General features: G+C 39.1%; 1 protein-coding gene across 2 annotated transcripts in view; it reads left to right on the forward strand.

Moving 5' to 3' along the window:
• The window catches only part of LOC147069566 (protein strawberry notch-like), a 34,355-nt gene extending 22,672 nt beyond the window's left edge, over positions 1–11,683 (forward strand). For both annotated transcript variants that reach the window (XM_085950319.1, XM_085950320.1), the window contains 16 exons: positions 56–220; positions 728–969; positions 1,305–1,458; positions 1,687–1,821; positions 2,131–2,276; positions 2,677–2,858; positions 3,007–3,246; positions 3,903–4,273; positions 4,557–4,747; positions 5,712–5,788; positions 6,474–6,835; positions 7,440–7,694; positions 8,328–8,515; positions 9,180–9,363; positions 9,859–10,006; positions 11,005–11,683. In XM_085950319.1, coding sequence (XP_085806445.1) covers positions 56–220; positions 728–969; positions 1,305–1,458; positions 1,687–1,821; positions 2,131–2,276; positions 2,677–2,858; positions 3,007–3,246; positions 3,903–4,273; positions 4,557–4,747; positions 5,712–5,788; positions 6,474–6,835; positions 7,440–7,694; positions 8,328–8,515; positions 9,180–9,363; positions 9,859–10,006; positions 11,005–11,108 — 3,144 coding nt within the window. In that variant the 3' untranslated portion in view covers positions 11,109–11,683. The remainder of the gene's footprint in view (positions 1–55; positions 221–727; positions 970–1,304; positions 1,459–1,686; positions 1,822–2,130; positions 2,277–2,676; positions 2,859–3,006; positions 3,247–3,902; positions 4,274–4,556; positions 4,748–5,711; positions 5,789–6,473; positions 6,836–7,439; positions 7,695–8,327; positions 8,516–9,179; positions 9,364–9,858; positions 10,007–11,004) is intronic.
• Positions 11,684–13,379: the final 1,696 nt, after the last annotated feature.

A 13,379-nucleotide genomic window follows, 5' to 3' on the forward strand; every position in this document is an offset into this window, starting at 1 on the left:
CAAATAAATCATTCAGTTCAATACGGTTCCTTTAATTGTACTGTTTATATTTCAGTTCAAGTACGCAAAGATTTCGTCGGCTATCAACGGTAATGTGAAGAAGGGAGTGATATTCTCAACGTACTCGGCCATGATCGGAGAGTCGCAGTCCTCGGACGGCAAGTACAAGACGCGGCTCAAACAATTGCTGCAGTGGTGTGGGGAAGACTTTGATGGAGTTGTATCCTTTATAATCTACGAGATAAAAGTGATGTATTGTCATGGAAACGACATCAAAATTCTTTCAAAAATAATTACATTTATTACCCCCCCTAACTTGTAGAAGTAGTTTGTCCGCTGCGATTCACATTGAAGTATGGGTGGTGAACTGTTGCAAAATTTGATGCATACACTATTTAAATTGACACATTTACCAGAGACCTAATTATATCCTCTTTGTTTTAAATGATCCGGTCTAATATTAACCAGCCTATAGCCGGTGGTCGGGTTTTTTAAATGTGTAAGTGTTTTTTACGGCTCTCTGATGAGAGGGATGAACAACAGAACAAGGTTTTTTTGAGTTGTTTCCCTATTGAACTATGTATCATTGCATTCTTTACACTATATGCGGCATTATGAAATTGTCACCATGACGAGTTCGTTCCAGAATAATTTGGAATCATACATAATGTATATTCCATTAAATCAATTGTAAATGGCAAATATTTCCTTAACCGACTACTGTCAGATTGTCTTTGACGAGTGCCACAAAGCGAAGAACCTGTGTCCGGTGGGGTCGTCCAAACCCACCAAAACTGGTCTCACAGCCCTGGAGTTGCAGAACAGGCTGCCCAAGGCGAGAGTGGTGTACGCATCCGCCACAGGAGCCTCCGAGCCCCGAAACATGGCGTACATGGTCAGGCTCGGCATGTGGGGCGATGGAACGCCATTCCCTGTCTTTATGGACTTCATATCGGCAGTCGAGAAGAGGTAATGTCAAATGATTTATCTATGCATAACCTTTTTGTAATCTTACATCGTCTATACAAAAGATAGCATATCTAGAGGTATAGGTTGTATTGCTTGAGCAAACTGATTGGTCACACATAATGTCTCCTTCCTGTCTCAATCACCAGTAAAAACATTTCAAGCATCAGTCTAGATATTTCAGTGACTCACTACGGTGGTTATGAGTCACATTTCTGCATAGCAAACGTCCAAATTTCCAGTCTACAGCTAATCTTTTTCTGCTGAATTTGGTTTGCTATTTTCATTATTCCTTTTACGCATTGTAAATGTTATGAATATTTGTTTACCGATTTCAGGGGAGTCGGCGCCATGGAAATTGTAGCGATGGACATGAAGCTTCGAGGAATGTACATTGCTAGACAGTTGTCTTTTCACGGTGTCGGTTTCAAAATCGAGGAGGTGCCCCTTACCAAAGAATTCAAAGAAACATACGACCTAGCCGTTGTTCTGGTAAATTAAGTTTTTTCATTTATATTCCACCTAATGCCTGGTCTTACACAGTTGACTTGGATAAATAGACAAGCCGGGTCAAATTTTATACAAAACCTGAAAATTACGAGCTATTCTGTACGAAGAGTGAGAATTGTTGGAAATTTGACTTGGTTCCTGTCTCGATCAGTCACTTCAATGTTTTTTCAATCAATCAATCCATGTCATATCAATTGGTGTTTGTTGCAGTGGGTAGAGGCGATGCAGAAGTTCCAAGAGGCCGCTGAGCTGATTGACGCTGAGAATAGAATGAAGAAGACAATGTGGGGACAGTTCTGGTCTTCCCATCAGAGGTTCTTCAAATACCTTTGCATCGCAGCCAAGGTTCGGCAATCATTCCTAAATTATCTACTAGGCACCTAACTAAAATTGAGAAACGGTTGTAGTATCTGTCAAAACAGTGAAGCAAGTTGCTCCCGACACCTGACTGTTCTGATAGTTGTCATCGCTGTTTCTCAAGTTCACCACTTGACAGCTGATCTCGGCCACATAACGTTAGACAACATTTAAGTATGACTAAGCATCTGGCCTTATATATTTAATACCCATAATAATTATGTCCTAAATTTTATATGAATATTTCAAATGTTGCTCTGATGGATAATTTTATTGAATTGTTTTGTATGGCGGCAGGTGAACCACGCTGTGATTGTTGCTCGAGAGGCGGTGAAGTGCGGAAAATGTGTGGTGATCGGGCTGCAGAGTACGGGGGAGGCCAGGACCCTCGAGCAGCTTGACCGGGACGACGGGGAACTCAGTGACTTTGTGTCAACTGCCAAGTATGTTATCATAACACCTAATTCCTTGTGAACCTGTATAAATTTACTACCATTTATGCATCTGCAACTATTTTGTCTAATGCATAGATATGTAAAACTGAATAATTATGAACCCTATGTATAATTGAACCCGTAACACCTGGTGTAAGAGGTCGGTGCCTTACGCATTGTACTACAAGAATGCACACCTCTAGTACGTATCTGAAGCTCTACTCTCTTGCTGGGAAAATGGCAATCTTGATCGAGACGTGTGTGATTGCACATATAGTTAGTTTTGTAAATATTGATTTTTAGGCTTATGTAAGACAGATTGTTATTTAGGCTTTCAATCTTTTTGTTCTGAGGATTCCCGTGAAGTTTTATTATTTTTGAATAATTTTTGTGTGTTCTCTTTTTGCAGAGGTGTCCTGCAGACGTTAGTGGAGAAGCACTTTCCGGCGCCGGACCGCAACCGAATAAACCGACTGCTGAACCTGGGCCTGGGGAAGATGGACAAAGTGGTGAAGGTGGAGAAAGTTGAAAAGGAGAAGGAGAAGACCAAGAATGGAGTTTCGGGTGCCACTGCCGCAAAACGACGAAATGGTAACATCTCTTTCCACTCTTTCATTAGTGTTAGTATCTATGCAAAAATCATAGAAGCAATCAGTTTCTCAAAAATGACCCACTCCAAGGGATGGAGATATTTTATACCTCACTCTGGAATATTTAAAATGAATTAAATTGTTTACAGCTATAGCAGCGTCAGTGTTGGGAGCCCGTACTTCCGGTCGTGCTGTGAAGAGACCCCGCCGCTATTCCTCATCTTCGGATGAGTCCAATCACCACTCACCGGTGAGGTCTCCTTCTCCGGTTTCCCTGGGGAGTGATTCTGACGATGCCAACAGCACCAATGAGATGGAGGCTGACGATGACTCCGCCAGCGAGAACAGTGACTTTAATCCCTTCTACAATGGCAGCGACAGTGACGATGGTAATAATCATTATATTTGTTCTATGGAGACAGACTCAGTCGAGATACATTCCAGGAATGTTAGCTGTAAAGCAAAGTGCCGTAGAATGACTCATTTATTTCCGTACAATTTTCAAAGGAACGGTTTCAATTTTAGAAAGAAATTAGAAAGTCGTTTGAGAAACGCTTGTCAGATTATTTAGATGGACGACTTTGAATGAAGACAAACATTTTAAATCACCTCGTTATTTATAATGATAATTCTGGAGGATGACGAATCCAATACCCAACAATTTGGACGGAGAGCGGCTTATATTTTTCTATAAATTATCAATGTTTTTATTTTTTCGGAATTAAAAAAACAATTGACTCGCCCTGATAACTGATGAGGTCTGAGTGCCATCATTTGCTGTTCCCGGCACATGGCCATTACCTGACCTTGATTTTTTGAAATATGGGGCCAGATAAAATGTTTGTTACACACTTTATAATTAATTTTGGACGATTACTATTTAGATAAAACGAGTTACAACCAACGGTTATTTCGGTCTAATGCCCAACTTAGTGGATTTTAATAGCTACTAACCAATTATTCATCCGCACTAAAAACTTTTTGGAATCAGCTCAAGTGTTTGGGATGTTGAAACTGCATAATACATTTCAAATTTTTCCCCCAGAACCTTGGGTTGGGCGCAAAAAAAAGCCCGGCAAGAAAATGAAAAAGACAACGCCGGTGAAAAAAAAACCGTCCACCACGCAAGACAAAATACAGGAACACATCGAGAGAAAGACTTCGGATGCAGCGAACGCCAACCGCATCACCGTTCAGACCCCCACCGGCAGCATAACGGGGACAGCTGTCGGAACCAATGGGATCTATTTAGGCCCCCCTCAGAAGTCTCAGCCCCCGCCTTTCAATGCTATCCAGAGGGCGTGCACCATGAAGGAGCAACTGCTGGAGGCCATTGAGAAGCTCGGGGAAAGACTCCCTGCCAATACGCTCGATCAGCTCATTGACGAGTTGGGAGGTCCGGAGAATGTCGCTGAGGTTCGTTATAATTTTGTACCATTATATGTAATATTAATCTTCCTACCCAGTGGCGTATGGTTCATAGATGCTGTGTTATTCTGAAGGCCATTAAGTCCAATGATAGTAGTGTAGTGAAATTCAGACGGCCAACCATTATACCGTGAAACGGACGCGATTTTGATAGTTGAACGACAATGATATTGATAAAAAGTATCAATCACCGATGGCCAGAATAGTACATACAATATCTATCTATCGATATAGCAGTTTCGGTGATTGAATGATTTTATTTTGTGAATAGATGACGGGCAGAAAAGGTCGAGTGGTCCAAACGGAAGATGGTCAGATTCTGTACGAGAGTCGGTCAGAAGCCGATGTGCCACTGGAGACCCTCAACCTCACGGAGAAGCAGCGCTTCATGGACGGAGATAAGGACGTGGCCATCATCTCCGAGGCCGCCAGCAGCGGAATCTCATTGCAGAGTGACAGAAGGTTATTGTTTTTACTAAATTTATCTCTTATGAAGCTTTGAAGAAAACCATTTCTCTGTATTAGTGTTCCTGGTGGTTGCCTAGGACATAATGGGCAAGTTAAATATACTAGCTCTTTTCTTAACTCATCTAGGCTATTTTTGTTGGACATACTGGTGGAGGTGAAATAAATATCCCCCACAAAAAACCGCGGACAACACTATGCCCTGTATCCCTGGTCTGAGCACTTACAGTTACCATTATCACTCCCCTCCGCAAGCTGCCTCCACTGCCCTACCTTCAGGGATGTTGTCTCTATCTACACAGTCAAACTATTGCTGTCTTATGTCTTCCGATCCTCGGTTTTCCTTCTAGTCTGTTGAAGAGAGTCGTCTTTGGTGATAAGGTATCTTCCATCCTTGAGATATGACCTGCCCGATGGAGTGACCCGAATTTCACCTGTGAGACGACGGGTAGAACATCATACGACTTGTATAGGTACAGTGCGAATTAGACCAAGTCTTCTACGTCGTCATTCCATGCGCTGGCACTGTTACATCATGAGGTTTTTGCGCATTGACACTGTTACGTCACATTCTCTTTGCGTGTTGACTTTTCATAGCAGATCATCCTGGCACTATTGAGAGGAATTAAAAGCTTTCTTTTCTGTTTCTCATCCTCACAATACTTGAAATGATGTTCTTCAAAGATTTAGGCATTTTCATCTAACTCCACGAATCGATATCGAATCGTATCGAACACACACTGAATAATGGGTGCGGGGAATGTAGTAGCGGTGTAAGTAAATGCAGTAGGACGGTTTTAGTTTCAGAAATGACCGTGGTGACAGAGAAAATTTATTATAAGAGTCGTTCTGTAGTTTGTGGTTTTACCTTCTTTGACACGTGAAATCGTGCTGTATTTTGATTTATCGTTATTTCAAAAATGTCAAGTTTCTTTATGGTTATTGTCTTTGTTTATTTTAGAGCACGGAATCAAAGACGGAGAGTTCACATCACTCTGGAGTTGCCATGGTCGGCCGACAGAGCAATACAACAGTTTGGTAAGTATTACAATGTTGTTTTCTTCTTTTCTTTCTGTACAGTAATACCCCGACTTACGCGAACTCGCAGTTACGCGATTCTTTATCTGACACTTCAGACCCAGTTCCTCCAGAAAAACACATGACAAAGCAAGCTTGACAGGAGGTTTGAGCTCAATTGAAAAGGGCTTAATATTTTTAGAAAAGACTAACGAAGAACGCGTTATAGCTACAAAGCAAGGAATAAAAAGATTATTAACTTGCTATAAAGAAATTCTGTGTGAAAAAAAAGAAGACATTGTGTCGTCAGATTAATTTGTTGGATTTTATGAAGCCATCGACATTAAAATAATTTTTTTACGTAACTCATTTATTTTGTGGTCGCATATTTTGGGTCGGAACCGTTTCCTTGTGTCAAGCCTATGAGGGACATTAGCGAGGGGTGCAAGACTAGTCAATACACTCCCCAAAGACATTAAATATTTTCGAAATTTTATTTTTCTGTATAAAATTGTATGTTTATTTTATTGTATTTTCTTCTTTACTCTTGTGAGGGTAATAGTTATAATGTAAATCTTATGTCGTGAACGTCTCGAATTTAGATGTGATGTCCACAACGTTTCGTTTTTCTTAAACAGATAATTAAATATTAATTAAAATTGATTTGCCGATTTATTACACACTGGTTTTTAATTTGAATCTTTAGGCCGAACGCATCGATCCAATCAGGTGAACGCACCCGAGTATATATTCCTGATATCAGATTTGGCTGGAGAGCGACGTTTCGCATCGACGGTCGCCAAGCGCCTGGAGTCGCTGGGCGCCCTAACCCATGGAGATAGGCGCGCCACTGAGACCAGGGACCTCTCGCAGTTCAACATCGACAACAAATACGGGCGCAACGCCCTTGAGACCACCATGAAGACCATTATGAAGTACGAGTCACCCCTGGTGCCGCCGCCGCAGGACTACAACGGCGACTTCTTCCAGGATGTGGCTAATGCTTTAGTCGGCGTCGGGATTATCGTCAACAGCGAAGCCATGCCGGGGGTGCTGTCTTTAGATAAGGTCAGTTCTATTTACAAATGAAATCTTTCAGAAAATTCATATGTTCCGAATTCATTGGCATTTGAAGAGACGCTGAGACATTGAGAGCGCCATTCGGGGACAGAGTCACGTCAATGTTTTAGAAAGAAATAACATGCTGTATGCGCGATATCCTACCATATTCATTCCATATACCCTGGCCTATCTCCACTCTTTACCACTGCAATATATCGTATGTTGTTGAAAAATAAACTCTACCTGCATTGCAATAAGGGTACATATTCACAATTTTGACCTGTTCTGCGAATGTTTGTGCGCTTAATATTGAAATTGACGAAGATGCGGAGGAGATGTGTGAATGGAGACAAATTCATGCGTATGTTCAAGTATAGGCACCTTTTCACGCTGTCACATGTCGCTACATATGCAGACGAAATCTTTACTTTGTTGTGCTATGTAATCGAATGCACACAAGATTAGGAGATTCATTCTTCATTATGATTGATGACAATTTTTGACTATCAAACATGCTGTCAAATGACGTCATTACCTATCTAATCATAACAAACACACACACAAGGTTTATATATAACTATAAGAGTACTAATTGGAATAATTTTGTTAGGATTACAACAATATATCCAAATTCCTCAATCGGATACTGGGCATGCCGGTGGAACTGCAGAACAGGCTGTTCAAATACTTCACGGACACCCTCCAAGCGATCATCGGACAGGCAAAGAAGATGGGGCGCTTTGATCTCGGTATCCTCGACCTGGGAGCGGCTGGGGAGTGCGTCACGCTCGCCAAGAGGGTGCGCTTCATGAGGAAACACGCCACAGGGGTTTCTCCTACCGAATTGCATTTTGTGCACGTTGAGGTAAAGATTTTTATTGTTATCATTGTATCCGGGATAAACACGTGTTTAAGAATATGTTATTTTTGTAACCGGTTCTATGTCTTCAGCAAGTTTTCTCGCTCTTTGAGTTATCTAGTCCGACTTTAAACTCAAATTACTATCCACTGTCGATTGATTTGCATAATCTAAAAAATTAAACACACTTTCATTTGTTTGAATAATTATGAAATACTAAGCCACAAATTATCGATATTACAGCGAGTTTAGTAAGAGTTTCGTTCTACATTCAACGTGTGTCATTAAAAATCTGCAGCCTGTCAGATACTGCCATAGTAATATCGTGAGGCATAGAAAAAGTTAATAATTTGTTAATAGTTGGTTACATCTGTTACAATAAAGTTTGTCACGTAAACGAAACGCACGCTCAATATTTTAGGACTGTCAGTGTGCTTTGTCTTCCTTGATCATCACAAAATAATAAAGATAGCCGGGGTGCAAAACCTTGGTCCATGGCAACTGGCTGTCACATTTGTATATTTTTATTAATCTGTTCTGTGCTTGGTAATCTCTCATAATAACTTTTCACCATGACGGAAAGATTAGGATGGTTAATTATGATTTTACTTTACCACAAAACATTTTAATTCATTTCAGCGAGGCATGAGTTGGCAGGACGCGATGGAGAAGTGGTCAGAGCTGACAGGGGCTCGCGAGGGCTTCTACCTGTCGCACCAAGTGCGCAACGGTAAGCACACTGCCATCCTGGCCATCGCCATCGACAACCCTGCCGCCAAGAAGGGCGAAAAGATCTCTAAGAAGGACCAAATGTACCAGGTTTATCGGTGAGATATCTTTTGTTTATTATTTTAACTATTTTACAAAATGCCAAAGGTCTCCACAAAGAAAACTCCACGATAGATATAAATAATAAATGAAAGTTATTCTAAACTGTACTGTGGTTTTTTACACCGTTAAATATCTTATACCTACCAAATTGGTCGCCATTTTGATTAATTTAAATAAAAATTGATCTTGCTAATCAACTAATTCTCAAAAATATATTTGACTATATAAGTGACATTATCAAATGATTGCTATATTGACTTAAAATTTATTTGAATTTGAATAAAAATATTTGATTTTCACCATTTCCTGTAATGGTGGCGCCGATTGTCTCCGGTCGGTTAAGGTTTTTCACATATTTTTACGGCCAGATGTTAACACAAATAGCAGGACGTCACAGGTTTGATGTTCAATGCGGGTATTGCACACCTGTTGGTCCTTTTTGTTCCTAGATGAACTAAGGATAAATAGTAACCTCTCTTGGATAAGGATCACACATCAACAGAGTCAAAATAAAACAAATGACCTAAGGATATCACAGTCAGAAGAGTACTCTTGTCTTTCGCCGGATATATTAACACCTAAAATAATGAGAAGTCTATGGTAGCCAAAGGTAACCAAAATGTTTGTGATAAATTCAATATTGGCATGTTTGAATTGCAGGCCCAATACGGGACTTCAACTGCGTAATGAGTCTTTGGCGGAGATGGACAAGAAGTACAAGAAGTCGTCATCCACGGAGGCCGAGCAACCTTGGAGGTCGCAGTACGACGCCAGCGTCACTACCTGCTCTCACGCTTACTGGCGGGCCAACTGCCGGAACGTCTCAATGGGGATGGAGTGCGAGGTAACCACTGAGTCAGATTCATCCGTAGCTATACTTGATATTTTGCAAATTGAAAACCAATAAAATACCAAAATTGCGACTAAGTATTAGATTATTGGATTGTAATATTTCAGAATCAACACAATCAGAACAATAATTAATACCTATCTAATAGTTAAGCTAAGTATTTATTTACTTGCGATTGACCAGGGCTTTGTCTTCGTAATATACGGAATGAAGATGCTTGCTAATTAATTCATTACCTGTGTGACATTTGGCCACAGCACAAATGCAAGTGCGCAACCATCTGTTTGAAACTCAACAAACAACCACACATGCGAACATTGCCATCAAATGAAATGTAGTTTGGATAGTCCACATTGTACAATTTTACATGCTTAATGAAAATAACATTTTCATTTTAACACAAAATTTTCCCTTAATACAACCAAAATAATTACTAAAAATACTAAATTAAAGAATTGAATATAATTAATATCGATGTGTTTCTTGCAGGTGGGTCTGAGGCGGCGCAGTTATCACGTGTTATCTGGTTCGGTGCTGTCAGTGTGGGCTCGCGTGGAGAACGTCCTCAGCTCACGCTCGTCCCTCAACAAGATGCAGGTCATCCGACTCAAGACCACCGAAGGTCTCAAAATTGTCGGTTAGTGCATTCGCTTAACTTACTTCTTTGAAATTAAAGTTGCTGAAGAAGCATGTGGCGACAAATCCTTCCTACAGTGAAACTCCGATTCTACGGTTTTCAAGGGACCCTAAAAATGCGGATATAATTTTTTTTTTAAAAACTCGTTTTTCTCCTGGAATTATTTTCAGTTTCTCAGCTAGATTACTAGTATTCTTCATAGGGGGAATTTTAACTGCGACTTATAAAAATTAGTGATACGAGATGTGAGGCAAGTCTGAGCGCCGACCAACCTGGGCAAACAAAGCGACGCGACTGAAAGGTCTGTATGTATCATAAACAATTCTACAAAAGCGAAATGAAAAATATTTAACAAAAATGGGTCAATCGGGACAATATTTGTGACAGGACCATAATATTTAGACGATAGATCGAGGAAAATGATAAATCAGGGAACGGTTAATGCGGGATTATTTAACATTGGCGGGACTTTCAAAAATGGACGATCCGTGCGGGAAACGAAAACGGTAGATCAGGGTTCCATTGTATATTATGAAATTGAAACTGATAATGATTTTTGTCATGCATTTTTTCTTTTGTAATTCACATTTTTTTCAATTTTCTATCCCATCAATTTCGAATTAACAGGGTTTACTTGGTACGTGGTTGGAATCATTACTATGGAAAATGTATGTATGAAAATAAATGATTCATTAAATGGTTTTTCACTGTACTGCCAGGAAGATATTATGACACTAAAGTGAGATATTAGTGTATTTGCATAGATTTACCAACTAGCATATTCACATGGCTTTGATCTGTACACAATTTTTAAAACATTCGAGGCCATATATATGATGCCATCAGCGAATGCAGCTAACGCTGTATTGGCTAATTAGTGTAGAGTGGTTTTAAGCTGATGAGATTTTATATTGATATGATGCAGGTTTGCCCAAACGGAAGGTGGGCGATGCAAGGGCAAAAGCGTTTTCAATTATTAATGACTATTGTTGTTGCAGGCACGCTTATACCAAAAAATTGCGTCGAACCCCTGAAGGAGGCGCTGTCGACGGATGCCGAGAAAGTCGACGAGGAAACCTTCCAAACTGCCCCGCCCAAATGAGAAAGCCTCGCCTAACTTTGCCGTGAAGAATCCGATGCACGCATTCGAAGCCGACAGACAAAACATAATCTGACATTCGTGTGTGTTGAATCGCTGAAAAGTTCCTTGTATTGATAAATGTTTATATTGATCAAGTTTTCTTTGGTTAATGTGACCCTGTATCGCGTTATAATCGACCATATATAGATCAAGTTTACACCGTCGTCACTAGCTAATTTATATATATTTCTATTTTCTTTGTTCTCATATATGACGCAATGATAAGGTTTATAATACGTCTCGTGTGAATATAGAATATATTATTATTTATTATATTTAGCCTACGGCATATACCTGACCTATCGGTGGTTGTGCTATATCCTCGGGCTAGCACATAGAATGTGATGATTGGGACGTACTTTCCCTATTCCTTGTTTCGACGATATCGAGAGTAGATTCTTATTAATAAGAGTTTTTTTTTTTACTTATTTTAAACATAATACTTATTTATTTAAGAGGCGTCAAATGCCCGGACGGATGGCTGAGTGAACAAAAATAAAAAGTAGATTTTACTTGTAGCTAAATTACATGAGCTCGTAACGATTCAGATACCAATTGGATTGTCTTGACACAACATGGTGTTACGAATATAACACATCTTTATTAACTAGTCTTCCTTCGTGTGTTGCAGTAAGCTATTGCAGATTACGTTTCGACACGTAATAAGTTACTGATTACCTATTCAATTAATGAATAACGGTAATGTTCACAGGAAATAACTGAGTCTGGTCGGGCAAGAATAGAAACTTTTCTATTGAGAATGATATTATTACGACACGTACACAATCGAGACAGACAGTTAGCGAGGATCACGTAATTTCATGTAATTTGAATATTGACAAATGACAACTGAAATGTACATGTTATTTTTTGTTCACTGGGTCATGTGGCACTAACTGGGGAATGTCTGTAGTAGGGCTGTAAATAATAGACTATGAATTATAAAACATTTTTGTTTATGTATCGTGTTGGTACTACTTTTGAAGTATCGGGATTGCAGATCTATTCATCTGACTAAATTATAGCTTTACTATTTGATATTTGGCCATCGTGTTTTACTAGAATCTATTCGAATGTGCTTTTGCGCGCGTTTTTGAGGTTATCTCTTCAAATTAATGTCAGTCGCGTCGCGCTATCGTGACAATGTCATTTTAGTATTTGCTTACATTCGACATTATTCAAATAAAGCGTTGGTGGTCATAGATCAAACTGCTTTAGCCTAGTGATAAAATGGAATATGTAATATCATATTATAATGAGGTGGTTTAGACTGAAGGAAAGCAGGGAATTAGCAATGTATTTATAGATGGCAACATTTTTAATCTAACAAAATATTTGTTCTAAATTTAAAAAATAATTGTCATTCGTTTATTTTTAAAAATCTTTTAAAAATGATTTATTTATTTCTATCATCGAAATGTTTTTCTTTTTTATGCATAGTTAAATTCATGACATCGTAATATGCCCGGTTACAATACTGAAATAGTTATTATTTATAAAAAGAGATTAAAAAATCCCATGGGGTCGTCCATATAATTATGTTACACTCAAATGGTGGGGAGGTTCTGATATAATGTGATGATTTTGATGAACGGTATGGGGGGGGGGGGTTTGTAGAAAACGATATGCCTAGTCAGACAAACGATAGATCGGTTTGTGAAGATATGAACATTGTATTCAAACTGTTTGAAAGTTCTATCGGATCCGAACATCAAATATATTTCCTGATACAAATCGTGAGCCTAATACTATAAGGTTCTAAATGTTTCCTTTTGACAAAACCAACATAATGAAGTAGTATTCTAAACTGCCTCATTGTTACTTTTGTCTCTCCAAAAATAAACACTTACACCTTTGTAGTTCTGCATTCGCGAAATGTTTATGTATTTTTTGTATTCTGACGCCGAAGGAAAACATTGTCTATGTACAGATAGATATTCTTGGTGTGGACTCTATATTACCCTTGGCGTCAAAGAAAATTATCTCAATTTTTAGCGATCTTATGTTACATGGTGCATACTGGACATAAAATAACGTATTACGTTAAGTGACAAAGTGATATAGATAAAATCATGGATGCAAAGCTAGTTCTATACATTTGTAAAGTAGAGAAAATTGAGATACATTTTTTTGACCTTTGTTAGAAACACATTACAATCACGTCACATGAGCTCACATGCTATGACAACATACAAAAAAATTCTCTCAATTGCTTGTCAAGTATAGCTCCCT

This window comes from Rhyacophila brunnea, unplaced genomic scaffold, assembly GCF_057557595.1.
Source record: "Rhyacophila brunnea isolate RB1 unplaced genomic scaffold, BYU_Rbru_1.0 scaffold_23, whole genome shotgun sequence".
NCBI classification, from domain to species: domain Eukaryota; kingdom Metazoa; phylum Arthropoda; class Insecta; order Trichoptera; family Rhyacophilidae; genus Rhyacophila; species Rhyacophila brunnea.